Source organism: Hippoglossus hippoglossus, chromosome 23 (assembly GCF_009819705.1).
Source record: "Hippoglossus hippoglossus isolate fHipHip1 chromosome 23, fHipHip1.pri, whole genome shotgun sequence".
NCBI classification, from domain to species: Eukaryota; Metazoa; Chordata; class Actinopteri; order Pleuronectiformes; family Pleuronectidae; genus Hippoglossus; species Hippoglossus hippoglossus.
In genome coordinates this window covers 2,655,420-2,682,074 of record NC_047173.1, presented here as the reverse complement: position 1 = coordinate 2,682,074, position 26,655 = coordinate 2,655,420, and the positions used below count along the sequence as shown (strand labels likewise).

Here is a 26,655-nt window from a genome sequence, read left to right as displayed (position 1 = left end):
AAGGAGGCTGTGCAAAGTTTGCAGTTAGTGGCCGTGATCAGTTTGAATCCATGTAATTCCCAACTGGCTCTAATAAGGACACACTCACACTGGCCTTCCTTGTTGGAACAAACAGTTGTTGTTTCAAACCACCGTTAAATACGACGCCGCTACAATCTCCCTCTCCTCGGAGCTCTGCGGCTGGTTGTATTTCACCATGTTGTGGAGCATAATGAGCACACTGACAGACAGAGTGGGGAGTTTTGCTGCAGGAGTGGTTTGAGAAGTTTCTGTGGACAGCTACACGCTTAGTTATTCTGCTGTGGAGACTAACATCCACATTCAAAGTTGACTGATACTGAATAAAAAAAGGAAAATCTGGTTTTGGCTGCGTCACTTTGAAGGAGTGTTGTACAATGATGCATGTACAGTTGTTAGGCCAATGCACGAAGGATGCAAGAGGTTGTAAATTTGCTCTGGACAACAGACTGAGGCAAAGATGCATCCACACGCAGTGAAAGTGTTTCAACTGCTTGGCTTGATGGCGCCTCTTTTTCATCCTGATATATTTGTATTCTCTTTGTTTTTTCCAGTTTTGTGTCGATTGCTTGTTAGAAAATGTCACCAATTCTCTAAAGGATCTCCTGCTGTACTTAAACATAGGCTCATTAGGACATTATCCAGAGTTTTTACCGGGGAGTTGGCAGGAGAAAGGCCGCAGCAACCTATTCGGACATTTGCGTTCTTTTGGATAATTTCAGGAGATTATCCGGAGTTCAGTGCATGTTTGAAAGCAGCTATAGACTCTTCTTGAGTAAGAATCACCTGGGGAGGGGGGGTGTGTGTGTGTCAGAGGCTGAGCAGTTACACATTCACACACAGTCCAGCAGTCACGGAAATGATTTTCCACCTCACCTTCAACCTGAATGCACATTTAGCCGTTTTATTATAAATGTTGTAAAGGGGAAACGTGCTCATTCAGCTCACACATAGTGAAAACATTTAAAATAATCAATTAACCAATGGATTGAGGAAATTAAAAGCTGCGGCAGACTAGAAGGAAAACGAAACGAGCTGTGGTCTCATCTGTGAATCAGTCGACGCGGCGAACACCTCCGAATCTGGATCAAGGCCATCAGCGCTTCACACGAACGCGTCTGAGCTCCGAAAACTATATTTGTAAGACCCTTTGAGAGTAATCACATTCTGAACAGTCGTTTCTATTAAAACGGTGTGACACATGTTCGCGAGAGAGAATGTATCTAAATGAGATTTCAGAGAAAAGAACAGATGAGTTTCAGACGGCCCGGGCCCGCTCTCTCTTCACTCCCTGCCGCTCGTCGGAGATAAAGCTTTGACTTGATGTCACACTCGCGTCAGATGCCGACACACAAACTGACAACGCTTCATAAGCCCGATGTGCGATTGGGGGGGGGGGGGGAAGATACATTTTTTGCATTTACATTTACACATATGGTTACACAAGGTGGCTGTGGACTACAAAGTTGATCCTTGGAGGAGGAGGGAAATGTAAGTTATTACACTGAACCGTGCTCTACATGTTGGTTATCTCCCGCTGATAGCCAGCTTTCCGTTAATAAATCCAGCCGTGTTGACAGCTCCGCCAGTTTGCTTGCATTTACAATCTTACTAAAACCACTGTAGAGGAAAATTGAAGTTGGATTAAAAAAAAAAAAAAATGAATGAATAGATAGATAAATAAATAAGTGTTCTCCTAGTGCTGTCTTTAAAATGGATGTCTGGAATTTACAGTTTTTCATTAACTGATGCCCAACAGCTTTTTTCTTTTTTAAACCGTGGCCTTGGAGCCAGCGCTCGTGTGTGCACATGTGTGTGTGTGTGTGGCACTCAAGCAGGCCGCTGTATACCGCAGTCCTCATTTTCTCTGCCTTTTTCTTTTTTTTTTTAACTTAAATGTGTCTGTCTGTCTGCTCCCCTCCCTCCCTCCCTCCCTCCCTCCCCCCGCCCCGCCTCCTCTGGGCTTTTTCAAACATTATCACCGTGCGCTGTGAAAAATCGCACATCAGCATAAGCAGCGGCGTCGCGGCCATTACCGGCGTCGTCAATGGAAGCTTTTTGGTTTCAAGGGGATCATTTGTTGATTAAATGTTCTCGCTGAATTCCTCCATATTCGGAAGGGAGCGGAGCACAAATCACGCTCTCGTAGATTATACCTGTAATTATGTTTGTGGTTGCAGGTTTATGAGGGGACAGCTTGTTTTTTTTCTCTTAAATACACACACACACACACACACACACAAACACACACTCACTGTGCATCATGTTTGATCACACAGGGGCTGCCGAAGCTTTAAGTCTCCTCTCCCTGTATTCGCTTCACCTTTTTGTCCGCGTTTTGCGAGGATTATCATTTCCCTGCTGGCAGATCACGTCGCTCACGGTTGTAGACCCCTGAAGAATTCTGTTACCCCTGATTATGCCAGGTCTAATAACATGCCACCCCGCTAAGCAGAGTGGGATTGACTCGGAGGAGAGGGTGGGGGGGTACGGATAATGAAGGTCCAAATAATTTCCTTTTTAAGCCAATGGGATGTAAGAACTAAATGTGAAGTCATCATTTCTTTTCCTGCTCCTGTCACGAACCTGGGCTGACAGACGGAGATAAACATAAGTAGAAATGATATGTTCCAGGTCGCCTTTTCAGTCAGGGAGTGTGTGTGTGTGTGTGTGTGTGTGTGTGTGTGTGTGTGTGTGTGTGTGTGTGTGTGTGTGTGTGTGTATAAAACCACATTGTGATGTTGCAGCAATTGACTGGCTGAGTGATGGAGCCCGGCTTTCTTTGTTGCTCCGCAGACCAGACGTGGTTCGCCGCCGTTTGCTACACACTTGCCATTCATTAGCCAGCAGCGAGGAGATGTCAGGGTGCGTTCGCTAGCAGGGCCACACACGCGCGCGATAGCGAGCGTCAAGTCAATTCAATCACCTTGAACTTTGCCGATGAAAGGATTAACATTTCTGAAGCTCTGCTGCACGGCGAGAGAGCGACGTGTTGGACTGTGGATGGACAAGCGCTTAGAGGGGCTGGTATATTTACATCACACCGACACGCTGGAGCACGATCGTATCCAGGGCAGTGGATGTACGAAAAAAAACCATACGGATAAAATATAAGTCTGGTGCCACTGGTTTCTACTAATCATCTTTAAAAAGTCTCACGTGTCTGCGAGTCTCAGAAATGACTCATACAAAAGGAAAGAGGATATTTGTTTGGGACTATTTTCAGCGGTGGATGAATATACATTTGGTGATCTACTGTGTAATTGTGGTTCGGTGGTGGAAATGAAGGAAAAGGTCACATGTTGCAATTTGCCTTTCGAGGTGGACTCTATCTCTGGGAGGAAGTTAAAATAGAGAGGGTAGAGGGAAATTAAAGACAGAGAGAGTTTGGGGACTTTTCCAAATTAAAACCCCGGTAACTGAGTTTAGGCCAACAGACATGCAGCACTGTATTTCCCTCCGTTTACCACATTCTCTGATTCGTCATGTCAGTAACGATTTCAGAAAGGAGAAGGTGTCTGACAGCTCATTCACACTCTTCTACACAGTTAGCATTACAAAATATCACAGGACATTCTTCAAGCCACACAGGAAGCAAAGTAAACCATTACTCCGCAGTCAAGTTAGCCAAGTGCTTGGCTAACTTCACTGTAGGCTTACTGTAAGGTCTGCACAGTGCAGCACTGAGAAATAAACTAACTAACACACTGTACGTGCAGAAGGAGGCTTTTTAGGAAACACCTGGGAAACACTTAGACGTACCCCTCACACACACACACTGGGAGCAATTTGAGGGCTCCGTGTTTTGCTCAAGGACCCATCAGCATGTGGACAAAGGGAGTCAGGTACCAAACCATCAACCTTCAGGTTAGGTGATGAGCTAAAGACACTTCTTTCGGTTGCAGTTTTCTCTGTCGGTTTTCTCTCTCCACCAAACAGCTGACTGAGTCGGGGGAGCTGTGCGGGATGATCGCCCCGCGGTCGGGCTCGTAACGTTTCGGTTACTCCCTGCCACAGCAGCTTCTCCTCAAAGCCTGTTAGTCGACAGCACCTAACAGCGACTCTCTCAGCACAAGGCTGAGGTGTGCCGGGGCCTACGTCAGGTGCACAGGACACACACACATACACACACACACACACACACACACACACACACACACACACAGGCTGGAACATGTTAGCTGCTACTGTACATGCTCCCAGGGCTGCTGTGCTGCAGCGAGCCACAAACAGAGTGAGAGGGAAGGAAGGAAATTCCCTCAAGGGAAACATGTCTCACAATATCTTTACACAGATCCCCCTGTCACCTTGGAGAAAAATCCAACAAGCCTATATAGATTCATAATTCTGATCAGATCTATTCCCAGGGAGTGAATGTCCTCCATAGATGTTTATTTATAAATGTAAAATTAATACCCACAATAAACAGTTTATACGCTACGGTGAAATCCAATGAGCAAGACAACCTTTATCTTGCACTATCTTCCCTTTCATAAATCGATAGAGCCTTAATGTGCCACATTCAACAACCCTTAGCAGGCCTCACGCAACCACCACCACGACAGCAGAGGCTCTGAGGAGGAGGGCGATCATGTTCTCAGAATCGGATCTACATTTTACCCGTCGTGTATAAAAAAAGAAAAAATGTGGTCACATCATTTCTCAACAGGAAGAGATGATTCCCCCACGATAACGTCTGAGGAACAAGTGTCAGTAGAAAACTGATAAAACACAAAGATTGGCTGTTTTCTAAAGGGTTGATGAGTCCGTTTTGACCATATAAAGCAAATAAGTACTCATAACTGTAATTTAGAGTTCAGAACTAAATCAGAGTTTGAAGAAGTTATAGTAGTTGATGTACTAAATAAACGATGAACGCCTGATAACGGATAACGACAATGAGAAATTGTAAAAGCAAAAGCTAAGATGCAAATAAATGTTCCAGCGTCACTCCCCCGAACAGAGAGAGCAGAGTTCCTTCGCTCTGTTCTGTCAAACAATCCACGTGTTCACGGGGTCACTTGAGAAGTCTGAGGCTGATGGTGTATTCACCATTACTCAAGAATTCAAATAATAAATGAAAAAAAAGGAAAATAAAAAGACAAACAAATGAATGAGTCACAGTGAAACCCACTCTCAGTTAAGATGTCAGCAACACTAAAAACCACACATTTCACCGATCAGCTCGATTGCTCTTATGTTACCGGCTATCATGTTTTAAAGGTGTATTAAAAAAAAAATTACTTTCTACAAGTATACAATCCATTAAAATATTGATTGCAACTACTCAATCCAAATATGTATTTTCAAATAACTGTTTATCCTGGAAAACAAGGTGCCACAGCAGCCACGTCTGAGGCTAATTAGGGACTTTGTGAGGAACGCAAATAGAGATAGTTCACAAATGCTATTTATGGAAATGAGGTCACATGAGACTTGTGAGAGAGTTGCGCAGATATGTGCAAATAATAAAAGAAATAACAACAAAATATACACAAATGTAGCTAATTAAAATTGCAGGGTGAACAAACTCCATCTGATAATTAAACATGTCAAATTTGCCGCTGTCTAATTGCTGGATTACGGCAAATTCTGAGGCCTTAAAACAAGGTCACAGGATAGAAACCGGAGAGGGGAATAAAAATCGGTCTGTTCCGCTTCCCACAAAATAAAGGAGGGAGCACGACTGGAACTCCAAATGTGTGCAGAGTAGATTTCAGTGACTCTAACTCCTCACACACACACACACACACACTGAGACTGTGCGAGTTCTCGTTGACCGTCACACGGACACAGTGGAAATGTCAGCCGCCTCTCTTACCGTAGGTAGTCTCTCCGGCACAGGATGAGGTTGGCTTTGGTGTAGAGCGTGGAGCCCACCTCGCCCAGCCTGCAGTCGCAGCAGGCACACTTGAGGCAGTCCTCGTGCCAGTACTTATCGAGGGCCTTCAGCAGGTAGCGGTCCTTGATCTTCCGGTTGCAGCCGGCACAGCCTTTTGGCTTGGTGTCCGGCTGGACGGAGAGCATTTGTATACCTGGGAGAAAGAGAGAGGCTTTAGACACTCGTCATCCTGTACCTGCATAGCAACTGAAGCTGAGTTTCTTAACGAATGAAGACACATTAAGTTTCCAGTTTTATTCTGTTTTGGCGACAAGAAAAGTAAAAATGACAGCAGATACTCCCCAGTTTGTCACAGAGAGTAAAATACAGGTTTTCTACGTGCATCTTCATTTATAATTTTAAACGACAAAATGAAATGAGATAGAAGTGAAAATGAGCATTCACAGGCTGTAACGTTCCATTTTTCTAAAGTGTCCGAAATTACTGTCTGGCACTTTACTGAACGCAGACAACTGTGAAGAGTGAAGCTAAATGTAATCAAACAGAAAACACGGAATTAAATCGTAGACTGCAGCTCTCAATGGAGCCAAGAGTTTTGCGAAGTCATTTCCCACAGGATTGTACGATCTTTAGAAGATTTTTACACACGTGGAGTGCGTTCACACATAAACACATAATGTTAAAAATCAAAAAGTCCTTTGTGCACTGTGCAAAATATATCAAATCAATAAACGGATTAAATGACTTTCATTCAAAGCATAATGAGCTTTTTGTGTAAAAAAAAAGACAAAGTTGTAAAGTGCACTGAAAAAGGTATGATACACAACAAAAATGAAGTATAATGAGAAAAGACATCATCATGCGTAGGCTTCTAAAATTCACTTTGAAAGCAAACATGTTTTCCCACAATGCAATCAAAACAAGATGACACATGGTGAAGAGACAGCTCCCAAAAAGGCGTGTAGAGTATGTCGTGTGTCATGTGTGTTACAGTTCCGTTTTTTTACGGTACACATTTGGCAAGGTGTAAACATTTTAGTTCAGGCCTGGAAAAAAAAAAACACAAAAAAGGATGTCTACGTTTGAGAACGCACGACGGCGTGAGCCTCGATTCGAGTCTGCCAACATTTGGAAATGTCTCCTCTGATAAAGTGCTGTGGTATTGGAAGCAGGTGGAATGAGCAGGTCGGTCAGAAGAGAGGACGTGAAGGAAAAGAGACACATTCTCCTTCTTCTTGTGAAGAATAGAGTTTGAAGGGACCCTGCACCGACCTGGCCTCGGCTAAATATAAAGTCTAACTAAATTTGTTTTATCGTATTATCGTACTGATTTTAAAAAGAGTTAAACTAAGGCAAGTGTGGACGCTGTTTAATTTGTTACATGGAGAAAACACTCATCACTGTATCATTTAAACAACACCGAAGTGAACAAAAGTCTGTTTCCAGAGCTGCGAGTAAATGACAGGAACTAGTCACTGGTTGTGACAAAGAAGGAGAAGAAGAGCGTGCAGGCTGTCTGTTGGTCGCTACACTAACAGCAGCACTGTTTCACTGTTTACGGGACCAACACACACACACACACACACACACACAGACACAAAGCCACAGTTTCACTCCTTTTTCCTGGACACTCTTCTTTTTTAGATATATGTTGACCCTCCCTGTGTTTGGGGGAGGCGTGGCTACAGGCGAGGAGCTTTGCGGCGGCCTGCATTGTTCGGGCCTGAGCTGACTGGGGAGAGCCTTTGTAGGCCGGTGGGGTGGGAGGAGAGGGAGGGCAATGTGGCCCAATGTGGCTTCGCACCAGGCTGGAATTAGTATTCTCCTACTATTCCCTGAGGACAGGCACACCCCCCACTCCCCTTTGTCCTCCTTTCACCACACACACAAACACACACACACACCATTTCTGAAGTTGTAGTTTTATCTTTAGTTACTTTTGGACACACTGAAACTCTCCTTTAACCGTATTTTAGTTTGAGACATGTTGGCAAAACTCCTTCAGCGATAGTTGTCAGTGTGAATTTAGACACCACAGTTTAAAAACCACTTATCAGATCACTGCTGCTGCAGCATTTGTATAAAGGTGCTTCACTGTTTGGGACGTTCACTCTCTCTTCCTGGAATTCAGTTTTTAAATGATTTCAACACTGAGAACTGCAGAGGAACTTGAAAGCCGCACAGCCACAAGTGAAACATGTGCTGTCTTCTACTCTAAGGTTATATATGGTTGTTTTTGTGATTCAGTGTGTGCACGTTAGAGCAGGCTGATGTGCACAGTCCGCACAGACCACAGGACACTAATGGGGTGAACATCAACCTCGAGCAGACTTTGTAACTTCCTCTTGTAAATGAATAAACTGGAAGTTGAAAAAGTTAAGGACAAACTTTTTCTTTTTTTTTTAAACCAGTAAAGAAAAACTACACCAGATGAATTCCACTGGGGGCTGTTGTGCTTCGAAAGAAAATGAAAACATCTACCACCACCCAATGAAAATAGAGCATTTTTTCTCCACCTGCTGCACATCATTTTAAAGCTGATCTCTCGTATTGTTCTGGTGTGGGAGAAGGTCTGTCTGAGAGGGCACCAAACAGGTTGCAGCGCAGCGAGCGGCTCAGCTCATTTAGTTCCAGCGCGTCCTGGCTGTTGATCTGTTAATTGGCTGGATTCGGAGAGCGCGCCGCGCACGGCTGCTCGGCCGCCTGCTCTCCGCCGCCGCCGCCTCCGCGCCTGTTCAGCGGCACTGATCCGTCCAGCAGCCTCGTTACCACCACAAAGTCCCTGCTACTCATTACCAAACCAAAAGGGAGGAAGAGTTTCGAGCACCCCCCCTCTCCCCTCATCCCTCTTTTTTTTTTTTACAGTGCAATCAACTCGGGGGGGGGGGGAGAAGGAGACAAGCATGGCAGGAATTCGGCCGCTTCTCTCTTCCGATTGCCAAGAAGGAGGAGGAGGAGGGTCCCGAACAAAAGCTCCCTTTCCCCCATAAAGGAAGGGGAATCACAGCTGCTCGGAGCCCCGGTGCTTTCTGTTTTCCTTTGCTCGAACCCTCCCTTCCCTCCTCTCCACGCTCTCCACTGAGGCCGCCGCCGCGCGCGCGTCCTCGGCCACATGTATCATCCTCGCAGCCCCGGAGCGGATGGAGGAGGAGGAGGAGGAGGATGGTGATGATGGTGGTGGTGATGATGGTGATGATGGTGATGGAGAGGAGAGCCTGCTATTTCAGTCGCTGTGTTCTTCCGTGCAGCGAGATGCTGACATTTCACCCTATCAGTTTAATTACTGTTGCCATGGCAGCGCAGCGCCGGGGAAAGGCCAGTAACGGATTTAACGCGGAGACTCAATTTGCTCGTGCAGCTTTTCAACGAGCACAGAGAGAGAGAGAGAGAGAGAGAGAGAGGGGGGGGGGGGGAGAGAGAGAGAGAGAGAGAAACCGGAACATGATCATCAGCTGCTGCTGCACGATCACACAACACCGGGGCTCGTCTCCTCACGGCTCCGATGAAAGGTTATCAGAAGGGGGGGGGGGAGGCACAGATAATGGATCCGGCGGCGGGTCACATCCGGACGCGTCGGGAAGCAGAGGTGATGCTGTAACTTGGTCGTCGCAGAGCTCATCGTCACACACACACAAACACACGCACACACAAACACACAAACACACGCGCGCACACGGAGCGAAGCGCAAAAAGGCGTCTTACCGAAACTTTTCTCCCTTTTCTGCATTTGTTGAGCCGCTGAAGCAGCCGAAGCACCACCATGCAACCCGAAGCCGCCGGGTCCGGAGAGCAGCTCTGTCTGCCGGGGAGGGGAGAACGCTGGGCCGATCGGGCTTTTGTTCGGAGAGGAGGGGGAACAATCCAGCACGGCGACCAGAGGCGAATGAAAAGAAGTCGGGGAGGAGGTGGGTGGTGGTAGTGGTGGGGGTGTTTGGGGGGGGGGGGGGGGGGGAAGCACCGGCCAACAAAACGCAAGGCGGTGTGTGTGTGTGTGTGTGTGTGTGTGAGGGAGAGAGAGAGGAGGGGGGGAGCTACAGAGCTGATCCTCGCCGTCGGGCGTCACACGGCGTTTGAGAGAACGTCCCTCACCGTCCGGAGCTCCGCGCGCGAGTGCGCAGAGACGCAGGCGGCGGAGGACAGGACGACAAAGGGGAGATGGTTCTCCTCCGCGGGCGCGTGCAGCGACCATCTCCTCTAATCCCGCAGCGCGGCCACAGTGTTAATCACAGCGGCTCCCGCTGCGCCGGGCCGCTTCTCTCATTAGCGCCGCGCTGGCGTGCCACCGGTCACCGTGCGCGCACAACCACAGGAGGGACCCGCTCCTCCAGAGCTCCCAGTTCCCCACTCGCACATGTTTACACCCTTCCATAGCCTCGCGGTATTCAAATCCCTAATCCCCATTAGCCTCGTTTTTAGCCCACTTGTCTTACGGGTTGCTGTTTCAAGATGCATGCGTGCCACGGTCTCGCTCACCTTTCTCAGCAAGTTACGCAGAAACCTCAACTCCAGCCGCGGTGTGCAGCTCCGGATTCCTCCCGGAAAAGTTTAGCAAACTGGCATGGCGCGTCGCAGCGCACCGGTCTGTCAGGCTGGATCAACAAGGAGCTCCGCATGGATCAGAGCGACCACTTGGCAGGATGCTACCCACAGCTACAGGTGTTCGTCCGCCCGAGGAGCGTGCAGAGGGGGGGGGATGTGGCGAGGCTCAAGCCGACGTCCTCATGCGGCGGAGGGAGGGAGGGAGTCGAGCTTTATTACGTCCAGAAGAAAAAAAAAAAAAATCCAATCCTTCACCGGTGAGACATCGCACCCCCACGATAAGGTCATTCACTTGATGCGAGGACGGAGAGCATGGATCGCGTGCGCGCCCCCGGAACGCCCACTTTTTTTTTTTTCTGCCAAACGAACGTCCTTCAATCTTCTGGGCGCGCGGAGGCACGACGCTCGTTAGCACGTTACAGAGACAGGAACACGGGGCGCGTGTGTTCAGGGCTGCGCGCACGGCAGGGGCTAGGTATCAGGTGGAGGATGGAGGACTGGGTGCTGGTCTCCACTCATCACACCCGACGGACATCCACACATGACGGCGGAGTTTAACGACAAAAAAACCGATGATCCACATCATGACGTGGGTTTAAACTGCAGCCAGACTGGCGCTTTAATGGCTCAGATTTATAGGCGACGCGCACACACCTATCAATTCACTTCTTAATGCACATTAAAGCCACTTGTCTGTGTCAGTCAAACGTTGGCTCATTAACTATTTTGGGGGAAATAAAAATAGTGCAAACAACAAGCTGATCCAATGTGGACAACTATGTGTTTATTTATTTTTTTGCTGAGGACACTGTTTCCTGTACCTATGGCATTCTTTCTCCACACACGCACGCGCCTCGTGAGGTCCCGGGTTCCACTGTGGCTGGCCGGGCCTGATTATCTCCTCTCCACACTCTTTATTTAAATCATCCCTGTAATTAAAGGACAGAATTACACTTCGCCCAGTTATTGCGCCAGTGCGCACCAGTGCTCCGCCCGGTTGTGACTGGATGAGGCCCCAGCACGCTTTATGGGGTCGTGCATGGCCCCCCCCCCCCCATCACATTTCACCACACACCTCCGACCCCCTCACCGCCTCACCTCGCGGCTTTCTGTGGCTTACACACACACACACACACACACACACACACACACACACACACACACACACACACACACACACACACACACACACACACACACACACACACACACACACACACACACACACACACACACACACACACACACCTCACAGTGCTCCAGTCCACAGCCTGACAAGTTAATAGTTGGCATGCGGCTCCAGCCTAAAATGCAGCGATAATGAGATGGGTCATAAAATGCTCTCCGCGCCATTATGAGTGATGAGATGCATTAAAGTTGACAGGGTATTACCTGCCAGTAATTAGGTTTTGTCATGGATTGAATTATTTCAAGGCGGCCTATCTTGGTAATCATGCAATTTGCTGCGGTGTGTGAGAGAGAGGGGGGGGGAGTGTGTGTGGGTGTGTGTGCGTGAGCCTGCCACGTCTCTCCCGGTGCCCTTCCACTCTCCTTTCACTCACTGCGTTCCGCGTATTATCCATCCTCAGTACGAATGGGGGGGGATGCTGACAGGAGGCAGCGGTGAAAAGTGGAGGATGCGCAGGATCAAGTCTCCTCGCCCAGCGGGAGCACGCACCTCCACATAAGCCCTCAGATGTGCGCAAACGAGGAGAAGCTTGTTATGTTTGCACCTGACCCCCCCCTCAACCCCCCTCTGCGTCTGTGTATATAATAAGGTAATATAATGACAGCGCGGACCCTGAAGCCCACTCCTCCTCCACACTGGCGGCGGCCGCGTTTAACCACCGGAGTGTCGGGATGGTTGGAGGAGAAGCCAAACGCGGAGCTTTACGCGCAGCCTTAACGCGTTTAAAGTCACAACCCCAAACCCAAAGAGGACCGCACGTACCTTGAAGTAGAGCCAGGGATGCCCAAAACAAATGCTGCAGAGTGTTTGTGAGGCGGGTCGTCTTGAGTTCTCTCGACTTTCGAACCAAAAGTGTCCACGGGGCAACTTTCTCTCAGCGCTCGCCAAACTCCAGGTTGTCTGCAGAAAAAAAAACTTGGCGACAAGGAGTTCTGGGAAAAAAAGAAAAAAAAAAAAAGTTGCGCAAGTTGTTGGGATGTCGGATCCCCCTTCCCCGGTGCGTCCCGTGCCCGTCTCTCAGTCTGTCTCTCCTCCTCGCGTCTTTCCTCACCCTTCGCCTGTCTCCCCGCAGCCTATTGCCTGTGTTGCGCGCCCGTGTGTGCGTTGCGTGCCTCTCTCTGGTTCTCTGGCAGGAGGAAAAGCGGCGGAGAGTCGAGCCTCCTCTCCTATTTAAGCCCCTCCACCAGGTCCCCAGTCAGCAGCACACTCCAGCTCATCCAAGAAGCTGACAAGCACCGTTAGGGAAGGCAGCGCATGTTGCTCTAATGGACCTCATTAAGCTCTACTTACAGATGTTCTCTTAACATAATTGATCTGCAGCGAGTTGAGAGGACGGCAACCTATTCCCCAGCCCCCAATTATGGCCCGGTAATTAGATCCCCAACCTCCAGCTCTCCACACTCACCCTTCTAACATTCCGAAATATCAAAGTATCTTTCTCTCAAAGCGACCGCCCCCCATCCCCCCCCCTCTACCACCTCACCTCCATGTCTCCTCCCTCCCCTCCCTCCCCTCCCTGCCTCCCACCCATAAGACACTATTGACAGTCAGATCTGCTAACCTTTGTAGTGTAGCCAGACTTAGCAGTGCACTGACTCCAACTGACAGAGCTCACTCACTCCTCTCTCTCCCCCCCCCCCCCCCTCTCTCTCCTCCACTCTTCTCTCTATCTCTACCCGTTGGGAGACAAGAGTGAGTGGCACAGATGGGGAAAGAAAGAAAGAGAGGGAGAGAGAGAGAGAAAAGGAAGGGAAGGGAAGGGGAGGAAGAAAAAAACAAAACAAGTTAGCACTTTCCATAACGGTTGTAATGATAATATCTGTCAGGGGAAAATCCTTTTTTTTCCCCCGTCGTGTCTTTTATCTTAAATAATTCCTGTGATGGCAACTTTGAGCGGGTGGGGGTGAGTGGGGGGTGGGGGCTGCTGGGAACCGGTGAAGAGTGATAGTGCAGCTTTTATAATGCCAATCAGTGCCACTCCTATCACCCATCCAATTAGCCAGCCTGCTAAAACAGAAAAGCACTTGACACATATTTGAAAAAAAGCTGTTTGTGACGAGGTGCCATCAAGTATTTTTCCGAGCGGGCGCTGTTGGATAAAACGTTCACACATATTTACTCTGTATGTTGTCACATTTGTACCGCACACCAATTTTTCTTCTGCACGTCTGGATGCATGACCCAGATTGAAATGTTTCTTTCTGTGCATGTGTGTTTCTGCAGTAGTTACGTATCAGCATTATCTCCCTGACCAAAGGACAAATATCTTCAAATGTGACGGTGACAGAACACAAGTATGCTTCATGTATATTCTATAGAAATGACGCATATACTGTATGTTGTGTCACATATGCTTGCTAATATATCAGCTTGTCTGTTGTTCAAGGTGTTTTGTCATTTCACTGATGTCTAACTGTTTAAGTTATAGGCCCATATAATTTTAGTTATAGGCCTATATATAATATCACCTCTCTCTCTCCCTCATATATGGTTGACAAGAACAACACACACACAGTTTTTTTTACGACTCACACCATCCTTAAATACTTACTAAAGCACCGAATGTAGATTAAGCCACCACTTGAAATAGCCCCTAATAAATGCACTGGCTCCTCCGGTTTGAGGAACTATTGTCAAAAACCGCAGTGGCCCTGTAATTACAGAGCTTTCAAAGGAAAGGGAAAAACATTGAACACAAGAGGTAAGAGGAAGGTAAAAAAAATTTGAAGGATATCAGAGTTATAACAAGGTCTAGAGTTATGAAGCAAGAATTAAAGAAGCAGTGTTTAGGATTTAGTGGCATCTTGTGGTGAAGTTGCAGATTGCAATCAACTGAATACCCCTCCACTAACCCTAGGGTGGCCTTCAGGTAACCTAAAAACAAGAAGACGAGATAAAGAATAAGGAGGAAATACAATAGATAGGTGTCACATAAAAGTCATTGACAGCTGCATTTAAAGGACCACTATGTGGGGTTTTAAAGGAGAAATTGAATATAAAAGTCATAGTGTTGTTTTCATTGGTGTAATCACATGAGCCAAGAATTAATGATTTTAAAAGCGAATAAATGCTGCAACCAAAAGCCGCTGATGTGCATTTCAACACTGCCACACATCTGTTGGCAGACATTTAGCAGGAGTGAGTCTTGTACCTGGCAGCATGCAGACTGTTTGTTGCATTGCAGTGTGGGACTCTGGGTCCAGGTCTGAGAGGGGTCATACCTCGCTGCCATTTGCTGCCAATTCATGACACACCGTGCGTTTTCATATCATCCTATATGTAAAATATAATGTTTAAATTGATATGGAGGATTTGATCCTTGATCATTTATTTCTGGGGCCAGCGTCTGGCCTGTGAAAAGAGAAGAAAGAATTAGATCTGTGATCAGACACTTTATGGATGTTTACATCTTGAGGGATAAAAGACAATCGTAATTTTGAAATATTCCTCATTAAAATTTGCAGCTGGCCTTGCCAGATGGGGTCTAGCTTTTTTTTCAAATACATCATTGTGCCTTTTCCAACATTCAGAAAGAGGAATGCAGCACCTAGCTGTGGTTTGTTTGACTACAATTTACTATAGTCTAAAAAATAAACAGCTAACAATGATGCATTAATACAAATAATTAGTATCACATTATTTGTATGGTTGCTGTAGAACAATTTCAAGGCCATATACCCTGTCCGCTGCTAACTTGTGTCTGTAGAGGCTTGTGGCTGGTTGGAGCTGTTATGCTGGACAGCACTGCATGTTGACATGGATCATCTGACCTGGTTGTACATCAACTGTTTCCTCACTATTGCCCTTCCAACATTTGAGTTTAAGGTATCTGAGATTAGTGATTGGACTGTATGGAGCTGTATGTATATTCTAGGCGAGCTGGTAAGATTTGGGCTTCATAAACTGGAGAGCCAAAGGGCTTGCTGGCAAACTTAAACATCAGAATGTTATGGATGGATCCCAGCTCTGCAGTTGATGAACAAGCACAGAGGGAACTCTCAGATGACATAATTCATTTCCAAACAGTAATCTAAATGAATGCGTATATAAAAACACAGAACATTCACTTAAAGGTTCAGTGTGTACAATTTAGTGACCTCTGGTGGTGAAGTTACATGTTGCAGCTGAATACCCCTCACCTCACCCTCCCCTTCCAAATATGAAGGAGAATCTGTGGTAGCCTTCAGTTGTCATAAAAACTCAAAAGGTGTTTAGTTTGTCCAGTCTGGGCTACTGTAAAAAACATGGCGGCCTCCGTAGAGAGGACCCACTCCTGATGTATATATAAAGTATTTAAATTCAAAGGGCCCAGTCAGGGTAAATAAAACAACAATTTGTACAATTTAGATGAAACACACAGTTAACACATCACTATTATTATTTTATATCAAATTTCTGCCAATAGATCGCTTTCACCTAAATCTTACACACTGAACCTTTAAAAAGTGACACTACAACAAATGGAACAGCATAATTATACCTGAGGGGCAGGTGGACCTCCTCCAACCAATGTTCAGTGAGGATGATTTCAGATAAAACCTCTTCGGTCACGGATCCATTTCTCTATCCGCCGCTTTTCTCTGTTCTTCTCCATGTTGAAAGGCTTCTAGGGATGACTCATGTTCTACTGTGACATGGTGCAGGAAGCCAGAGCACATGTCCCAGAGCAGAACAGGAACGTTGAACGTAGAACTTAGAAAAAAGAGACAAGTATGATCTTTCTATCCAAGTTTATTATAATGAACTCTAAAATCGACCTAATTTGTATACGTTTAAACCACAGATTTCCCCTCTAGGGCAATGCAGATTAAATGTACAACAATTCTAATACAATTCACTTGCAGGAGTGGACACTGCTAAGCTGACCCAGTATGTGCAGAATTACATTACTCAGTAAATAAAGTCATCATAGTTTTTTGCCCTCTTACATCACTAATATAACTCCACATATCCTTGTTCCACTGCAGAAGGATGGGGAACAACCCTTTGCTGACCGTCTTTATGAGAAAAAAAAATAACTACATAATATAGGCGGTAAGAAGAGGTGCTGTCAACCCCTGATTTTCAAAAATAACTTTTTATAAACACACTTGAAGGATATATTCTCTAGCTCAGTTTTTTTAACCACGCCAAAAAGGTTTGGAGCCTTCCACTATGTTCTTCTTCTTGGATCTGTATAATCAGAGCACAACAGAAAATGTTTTTAGGCAGACTGTTTAAAAGTCAAATGTTATGCAAATCGGGGTCAAGCCAACATTTACTAATGTAAGTATTAATTATGTGCGTTGCCCGCAGGAGGGGATTGGAATGGTAATTATTGAAAGCGTTATTGTGTCATTGCCGTATAATATATGATCATAAAGTCGAAGAGTGCAGCCACAGAGTGAAGGCCCAATGATACTGACTTTACTGAAGACAGCAGACGTTTGAATGGGCCTCTGTGAGCCGTTCAGCCAGCTTCACCTCCTGTTGGTGCATGTTGAAACTTCTAATGAAGCCATTTCCTCTCCAGGACCACAGAGCTTGTCTGCGTCTCTTGCTTGTCAGTGCAACCTATATTGATACGATCTCTTTTGTGTGTTTTGTAATGGTGGTGTAGAGGCTCAACTGACCACAGGACATAAAACTGTCAGGACAGGAGCTACACAAGAAACAAAGTCATGTTGTCAAAAGTATTGCTACCACTGATTTCTGAGACAGTTGCTATAACTGCCTGATATAATTACAAATTACAGCATCGTTGTCCCCCAAATTGTTACTTTCTTTTCTTGTGCCAAAAGCCGTTAATGTATCAACACAAGACGTGTCCTGTAATTTTAAGAAGGTTGCTCCATTGTCCCGATGTTCGTGAACTTAAAGAGCAGGGCAACTTTGGTGCAGTTATTTCCAGACAGGAGTATATTTGATGCTAAGATGAAGTAGCCAGCTGGCACCCTCTACTTGAATGTAGGATGAGAGTTCCACTGCCAGACAAAGTGATTGTTTGGACAGAGATAAAAAAGAAGGGAATAAAGGCAAGAGAGCATTTAGCTTTCAGCACCACTGACATTGGCTGCCAATGTCATTGAGGCTGTCATCAACAGAAATAAGAGCAAAAACTAACGGCGGAAGCAAGCAGACACTAGTCTGATGCGGGGGTTGAATGAAGTGCTGGTGGATCTCATACTTCTCAAAGCGGTCACAGACTTTGGAGGCTTTAACAGGAGCGTTGCCTATTCACTCTGATTTGGCTGTATTCTGGTTCCGTAGATTCACTTGTGCGGCATCAGAGGCAACTGCCGATCAAATTGTGTTTAAACAAATGCTCCAACGCAAGGCAACAAATGTCAAAATGAACATGAAGAGAGGAGGCAGAGGCAGTTGGTGAACCTGGTTTCAGTTGATATGGTTTTTTAATATTGTATCCATCGAATGGACATGTAGCAATGCATGCTAGCAAGAAAACCAGCTGTGTTGTGTGTCCTGAGTTTGAAACTGCGAATGCACCAGCAACCAAACATCAAGCACAGCCACCGCCAAACATTAAAGCAATGCCTATGTGTGAGTTCTCAGTAAGGCCTACAAAGAGCAGCGAGTAAAATGTTGAGGGAGGAGTGTCAGGCCTTTGCATTTGATGATAATGACGTCAGTTGCGTCTTATCTCCCGAGACATCACCCCTCTGTGAAACCAGTTCAGTACACACAAGCTACTTCTGTTCCAAAGACTCAAGCATGGAAATGAAAGAGTACATGCAAGGTTCATAGACAAATAAATGGGTAACACCATCGTGGTGGCCATTATCATCCCCATTGTCTGCAAGGATGTCGGACACTGCCTCTGTTGAGATTACAGAGAACTTGGCCAGTCAGTTCCTGATCATTTCTCCATACAAGGGCATGATGGAAACACGTGACTAGGATAAATGCAAACCACCAAGGAGTTTAATCAAGCAATTAAAAGAGCTATATAAAATAAAGATTCCTGTGGAGGAGGATGGTGCAGCGCAAGACTTCCTCCTGACAAGAACAGCTGGTGCTTACCAAGGCCTGCACCATTCGCTGCTCTTCAACATATTACATCAGCACTTGGGTCATCTGACGGCGGAGAGAACATTTGACCACATTTGGGAGAGGTCCTATTGGCCTTAGTCCTCAATAAGTTGCATCATCAGATGGGCGCAGAGTTTCAGAGCAGACTGACGGCTGGGCTGAAAGAACTGTCAGGCTTCCAGAGCTCCCACACAACATCCTACCACCTTCTGCAAGGGGTTAAAGGACTTAAATTTAAAGTGCGTTTACGGTGGACATTGCAGTTTATAGATCATTTATAGCATTGCTGTGTTGTTTGGGCTGGTGATTATGCATTTCTGTATCTGTGCTAGTAAGGATCAGTGGAGGGCAATCTGAGCGGCGATATTTCTCTTGCAGCAGAACAGCCCAACAGTTCTCAGTCAGGAACGATAGCAGAGCTGATGTACATTGGTTTTCACATGACAAAGGTGGGATGAAAAAGTGAATACACAGCCCACATACTGCATTATTGGATACCGAGCATTTATGTTATGTGCATTTCAGTTTGACGATTTCCGATGATGAATTTCTGACATTTGTTCAATCCCAATCACAGTGGTCCAGTGGTTAGCACCACACTCCCCCTGTGTGCAGCTGTGAACTCTACCTTCCTCCCACACTTCCCGCCCAGGGTTAGGTTAATTTTAGACTCTAAATTGCCCGTAGGTGTGAATGTTAATGGCTGTTTCTCTCTACATGTCAGCCTGTGATAGACTGGTAACCTGGGGACTGTGGCTCAAGAGGCAGAGAGGGTGGTCCTCTTAAGCCTAGTTCCCAATACAGGATTTTCAGCCTAATTTGCCGGTCACCAATGAGTTTTGCAACCGGGTGACGAAAGCCCCTGATTGGCAGAAAAGTGATGTATAAATCCATTTAGCATTTACCATTGCCTCCTGCCCAATGTCAGCTGGGATTGGCTCCACCCCCTTGCAACCAAGGATAAGTATAAATAATGGATGGATCCAAACACACTGTATGTGTATGGCTCCATCCATCTGCTTTGTATGTTAAATCAATGTATGGCATCAGATTTATTAAGAGAAATGCCTCACAGCCCTGAACTAAAGGTTTTCTTAAACTGATTTAACAGTGAAAAAGAACAGGCCACTGGTATCATGGCAGCTGATGTGAGGGGTTTGTTGCAATCATAACAAATCTCTGCAACTCGGAGTGAATCACTTCACTGAACACTTTGACATTTCCTAGAGGACACTCTAGACTCCCGCTGCTGTCATTGTCCTTCCATTGTGGAGTCATCTCAGGCAATCCAGGAGCTTAAGGAGTGAATACCTCACTGTGGTCCTCCAGCCCCCCCCCCCCCCCCCCACACACACACACACCCTCGTCCAGCCCACGAGGATGTCAGGAGGAGAAAGCCACTACACTCCCAACCAACAGAGCCTCTCCTTAAAGACACTCTCAGTAACGGCTACCAGTAGATAACCCTCAAGTGGGTATAGAATTTTAAGGACAACTTTTCCGTAACAGACCCATTTTTTTCTTTTGGCGGAGGAGAAGTGGCAGAACTAAGTTCCAGCTCCATCTCTCCACAAAAGTCTTGGGAATCACCTTTGGGTAACATGTCAGAAGGGAGCCTTTGAAATCTCAAGAATAGCCGGGCCAAAGAGTATTGACCCTTCTTATGACTCCACTGAGAGTTAATGGAGATTACTTAATTCAAGCGTCTATTCATTTAGCCGGAATATAAGATGAGGACAGCAGCAGTCAAAGAGCTGGGAGGATGGTAAAGAGGCTGTCTTGTTCTCTGTGACTCTGAACGGGGAAATAATAGACAGTGGCTGGCGACATGTGGAAGATGAAAACAGCATTCAGAGAGAAAACCACAGCTTCATCTTCTGAAAAAACGCTGAACATTCATATGTGATTTTTACTGTATGATCTCAATGAAGCATCTATAAAAATGTCATGCCACATTGTGAATCAAAGACTACATGTTATAAAACTCCACTCACTGGACCATTGTCTCTTCAAAGATTAAAGACTGCAGTCGAACACTTGAAATGGTCTATGTTGTGTATAGACTATGTACAGGTACATTGATTTAAAAAAATGAATAGTTAGTTACGCCTTCAGACCTTATTTGTACTTACCTTCCTCCCATGTAGAAATTAGGCTTAATCACAATTTTATGTGAACTCAAATCGTTATCCATGGCATTATTATCATTATTACAAGGATTTCTTTATTAATGATCGTTAAAAGCATGTATGTATAAACTATCCATGTGGGTTTGTATAAATACTCACTTCAATGTTTTTTATCAAGTATAGTGCACATAGGAACAATTAGATTAAAGACCAATTTAGAAAAACACAGCTCCAGGAATCTCCTGAAGCGTAAGGTTTAAGATGCCAACCACCACAATCCACACTGTCCCTTCTCAAATCCAGCTAAGGATGTTGTCAGATGCTTTCCATGTCTCCATGTCATATCTTTATCATATCTGGCTTTTAAAAAGGCATGAAATCCCAAAAATATTTGAAAAAGAAAAATATACAATATGAACACCATGTAAATTTAGGTAAGATACTAAAGATATTAAAACTGAGTTGATATAGAGGGCCCTTCTGCACCAATTTGCCTCACAGGACTTAACGGGGGGGCATCCTGTGCCCTTAACCCTCAACAAGAGTAAGAAAAAAACTACCAAAAAACACCTTTAACAAGGACAAAGAATTCAAACAATATAGAATTCGTCAAATCTAACCAAACTGAAACCAACTGATATACACTGTATTGGTTATGTCCACCACCGGGTCAAAGATTGAACACACATAAATGTTGTGCTTACAAGTGAAGAGGCTGACTCATGTAATCTGGAGCCATCTCAAAAGTGATATAATGATAGGTCATTATATCAGTGATTGTCTGTATATGTCACTTCAGACCTGATGTTCACTGGTGGCCACTCAGGTCATGATGCACTTACAGACTGGGAACCCTCACTATGTTTCAGATTTCTATTTGTCATTGCAGTGATACATTATCATCTGTATTTAATACCACATCAGTAGCATAAATATAAAGTATTTAGTATAATTATACTGTACAATTCCAAAGCCTCAACATGAGGAAATGAGAGTATGAATGGATAAAACAATCAAGGTTTTCATTCTGTATACGTTAAAACCTGACATATCTTACTTGAAATATATTCCACTTAGTTACTACAGTAAAGTCAACATTTAAAACTGAATATTGTCATTGGCTGAGACCATAATTGATTACAATGGAAGCTAAAACAGAAGGGTCCAGGGGTCAGTACACTCCAAATGTGAGAAAACTATGAAACTATATTGTCTTCTCCCGCTGGTGGTATCTGTATATAGTCGGACTTTAAGTGTGTCCAAGTTTATGGATATTGTATATGACTCCATACTTTGGAAGGGAGCAGTGGCAACAGGCTGCCCAATACACAGAATAATTATTAATATTAATATATTAATAGTGTCCAGAGGGACTATTTCATCAGGATAAACCAGTTCCATTGGAAAATTGTCTCAGTCACATCTGTGGCTCAAGGATTTTTCCAGCTACCTTTAGCCCATCCTATTAACTTCCTTCGATTTGATAGGACCAGTTCTCTCTCCGTATCAACACTGCCTTCCCTCTGGAGGAATCATGCAGTGATCATGCAATGATTCATAATCCACCTGCTCACCGTTGTAAATGAATAATGTCATAGGCGAGGGAACATGTTAGAAGGAAATGACTCAGTTTGATGTCACGTGGGCAACAAGAGGATACTTCTGAAAAAAAGATTATACTCAGTAAATCTCAACTGAACATTCTTCTCACAAGAAAAAGCTATATGTTAAAATTGCAACACACTGTCAAAGAGCAAATATGTATTTTTTTTTATTTCACATGTAAAATTCAGGGACTTATTGGCCTAATAAATGCAAATTAAAGGTACGTTCATATGATTTCAAAATCATTTTATTCCAAATGTATTGTGACAGCCCTGGTCTCATGTGTTTTCCTGGCTGTTGCCTCTGTTGCAGGTGGTTTGCCCGCCTCTGTTGCTTAGTCTGCTATGCCCTAGTCTCCTGCTTTGTTTTGCCTGACTTCCTGGTTACTGGGAGACTCCGCCTACTCTTGATTGCTGACTCGTTGCAGTATAAAAGCCAGGCTTCATTAGGCTTGTTTGTACTTTTGCTTTCCACCACACAACACAAGCTACACACACATGGCTTTCACTGCATCCCACACCTCCACCACACACTGACAACTGACTTGACATTTCATACATTTTGTTATTCTTTTGAATCCATAATTTGTTTTGCTTTGATAAAAGCTTTCTGTGTAGTCCTCCCTTAATTGCTGTGGCCTACAACCAGCTGGTCATAACAGTATATTATTCTACACTCAGTATGAATGACTAAGTGGAAACTTGCCTTTTGACATTTTTGCACATTTCCCAAAATCCAGAAATCTCTCACATAAGTATTCAGACCCTTAAACTTAAATCTCCATCTGACTGGATTAGATGTGTCTTCAGGCCTCTCTGTCTTATAGGGTTTAAGTCTGGGCCTTGGCTGAGTTCTTCAGGTCACTGACGTGCTCTCTGGTGCATGTTTTCTTCTAAAACCTCTCTGTATTCGGCTTAATTCATCTTTGCCTGAATTCTCATCAATCTCCATATCCCTTCTGCTGAGGATCCCACCCATAGCATGACACTGCCACCACCATGCTTCACCATATGGATGGTAGTAGCCAGGTACTGAGCAGTGACTTGTTTTTAGCAGACACACTGTAGTGCTTTGAGTTCTAGAGCCTTTTTTACCCATTTACCTCATTCTCTCAGAGTCCTTTAAACATGGCACACTCCAAGTGGGCTGTCATGTGCCTTTTACACCAGAATAGCCTTTGTCTAACCACAACACATAAAGTCTTTCCAACAGGTTCTCCCATCTCTACAGAAAACTTCTGAAACTCTGCTACAGTGACCATTGGGTTCTTGGTCACGTCTATGACTTGTCCCTAAGAAGAGTCCTTCAAACTTCTTCCATTTGATACCACTGTGCTCCACTCAGAGCTTTAGAAATGGTTCCATACCTTTACCCTGATCTATGGCAGTGGGACCTTATACATACAAGCATGTGTCTTTTTATACTATGTCTAATCAATTCAATTTGCCACAGAGGCACTTCACAGGAAGTGCATGACTATAATTACAGCAAAAGTAATAATTCGGTAAATGAGAAATTGTAGTTTTTACTTTTAATGAATTTGTTTTCACTTTGTTATTATGGGTCATTGAGTGTAGATTAGTGGGAAAAAAATATATTTTATCCATTCAAAATCAAATTTCCAGTGTGTAAAAGATGAAGGCCTGAAAAGCTTTTCAAGCTGCTGCATTCCATTAGTATCTCAAAACAAGACATATGTCTACAAAGCCCACCAGGTGCATACAAATTTAAAAAATGTGCTCTTAAAATTTATAAACTGTGCAAACAAATTACAAATTCCTGTGCTTAAATGAACAGTTTATAATATTTGTGATTTCTTCAAATAATAACAACAGAGACAACATCCAACATGTATTCAAGTATCTGTGTCATTTACGTAAGATTGCTGATGGCGTTTTATTCTGTGATGCAGCCCTGGATGCAGGTTTCAGCCGCACTGCTCAGCTTTGACTGCCTTCGGTTAGCTTCACATCAACAAAATGACTAGTTAGCCTGATGTGGTAAACCAGTACCAGCACTCAACACTAACATAGCAGCCGTCTGGCCTGGCTCTATGCATCAGTCTGACAGAAGCATGTTTAATACCACTAGTGCAGTGCCTGTTCCACACCTGCCTCTTTGGAATGGGCTGTTGGTTTGACCTGTGTTAATGTTCCAGAGCTGCTGACGAATTATTCCTTATCATTAGTGAGTCCTCCACAATCAGTTCTACAATATACTGTCACTTTTTATTGTTTGTGTGCTGGACATTGCACCAAAGATTGTTTTGAAAAGGCTCTGCACACAGAGTGAAGTTAGAAATATTTGTGTTCATCCTTCCTGGTTTATCTGCAATGAAGATTATAGTCAACGTTTTTTCTGTAAAATGAAACTGCAGTTTATTTATTATTGTTGGTTCTGTGGCTAACCCTGACCCTTTATTTAAAATGAATGCGATAAAGTTACATGGAACTTTACTCTGTAATTGAAATACATAAAGTGAATGTATTATGCGTAGTTTTTGAGTGAATGATATTTCATCAATGATAAAACTATTGAGAGCACATCAAATACTTTTGAGGATGATCAGAAGACAGCAGTCTGAGATGCAGAGATAGATTCGTTTTGCACTCACAGAATCTGCCAAGGCACTTTTATGCAGCCGTAATTGCATTTCAATTTTTTTTTATTCATTCATTTATTTATAACACACATTAATCAGCATTTGTAAATGTGCCAGCGTTCATCACCCAACCACTGCAGTGACTGTAGATGTTCTAAAAAAATAAATCAGTCGGATGACACCAATAGATCTGCAACAAGCTTCATTCTCGTCTATGGCTGTTAAAGTTTCCTGTCAGACAAATGAAGACACTTGGTGGTGCATGCTGGGAAGTAGCTTCACGCTACAGGATCTAACGGAATGACTCTTTGCTTTTGGGTCAAATCCCGAGCTTGCTCTTCTGAGATGACATGTGACAGACAAACTGCGGGAACTAAGACGACAGGGAACAAAAGAGAACCCTCTCCACAGTTCTTCCTCCAAGCCTCAAACATCAAACCGTCCTAGCGGGCTCTGAACACATGTCCTCAATGTATGAATCAGTTGCTGCATTGCATATATTTTTCATTAAGATGTTAATTTAACAGTTAAGTTAAAACTTGGACAGGTTTTATACGCTCGTGTTATTCCATCGATATTTGAGCGGGGAGGGTTTAAAACTTTAAAAAAAAAATGTCAGTGTCTCAGATGCTTTTTATGGTTTTGTCATGACTAATCTGAGACTGAATCTAAACTAGCTGATAGAATTTACAGCAATCTGTAGACTGATTACTATTTAAATTCATTTCTCGTGCCCTTAATTACTTTGCCGTGAATAAATGTCCACAAATCAGGGGAGTTCTGAGCATGATAATTGGAACAACTACGACCTGAGGACTGAGAGACAGTTCACCAAACTAATATTCTCTACCTGGCTGGTATATTGTTCAAGTGACAATATCGAGTTTTGCTGTGATTTGTCTGATCCGTCTTGACTTGTTTTTAGTACAGCTGCTTTCAGACATGCACTGAACTCCGGATAATCTCCAGACAATGTCCGGAGGGGCTATATGTGAGAGCCTCCGGACTTCTCCCCCTTGGTAAAAAGTGGAGCGACGCTTGCATCCTGTCTATGTGCTGATCCGGAGATTTCTGCGTTGTTGAGAACGAGTGTGAGCGGAAAATCTCCTGCCGTGTTGTTCACGTGTGAAAGTCAACCTCCGGAGAATGTCCGGTACAAATTCTGCAGACATTCTCCCAAGATCATATCTGAAAACAGCTTATTCATTTCAAAAGGAGTGAAGAAATCCAGTCTCCAGATCGGGGAACTATGGGGCTGTCACAACAACAGAGTTTCACTTGATGATTATTGTGGCCAAAGCAATTAGGATAATATTAAGTTATAAAAATCATAAAAATAATGACTTCAGCATTGACAGAGAGAGACAGAGAGAGATGGGAACCAGTGAGGAATTGAATAATAACATAGGAGCGGAGGCATTTGATTGATCCGCACGATATTGCTCTCTTTCTATTGTTGTTATATGTAAATATACATGTTCGATGCCATTATACAGACAAACACACACACACATCGACAACATCTTAACACCGTCTGTATTGCATAACTTACATAGTAGCATAAGATGCACCTTTTGAATCGCATTTTTTCCAGCCTCTAATGATAACCTTGAACAATGCAATGCTGGTAATTGCTACATTATATCAATCAGTTCCATCCGGTGTGATTTCCTTGAGTAGCTTGGGCTGAAATTACTTATGT

General features: G+C 44.5%; 1 protein-coding gene across 3 annotated transcripts in view; it reads right to left on the bottom strand.

The window, feature by feature from the left end:
- Window positions 1-12,995, bottom strand: part of lmo3 (LIM domain only 3) — a 51,897-nt gene extending 38,902 nt beyond the window's left edge. The window contains exons 1-2 of one of the 3 annotated variants that reach the window (XM_034578669.1): window positions 12,351-12,995; window positions 5,840-6,053 (exon numbers count right to left, since the gene is read on the bottom strand). In XM_034578669.1, coding sequence (XP_034434560.1) covers window positions 5,840-6,045 — 206 coding nt within the window. In that variant the 5' untranslated portion in view covers window positions 6,046-6,053; window positions 12,351-12,995. Of the gene's footprint in view, window positions 1-5,839; window positions 6,054-9,562; window positions 10,286-10,333; window positions 10,768-12,350 lie in introns of those variants that run through there. The other 2 variants (XM_034578670.1, XM_034578668.1) reach the window with 2 other exon arrangements.
- Between the last annotated feature and the right edge of the window lie 13,660 nt (window positions 12,996-26,655).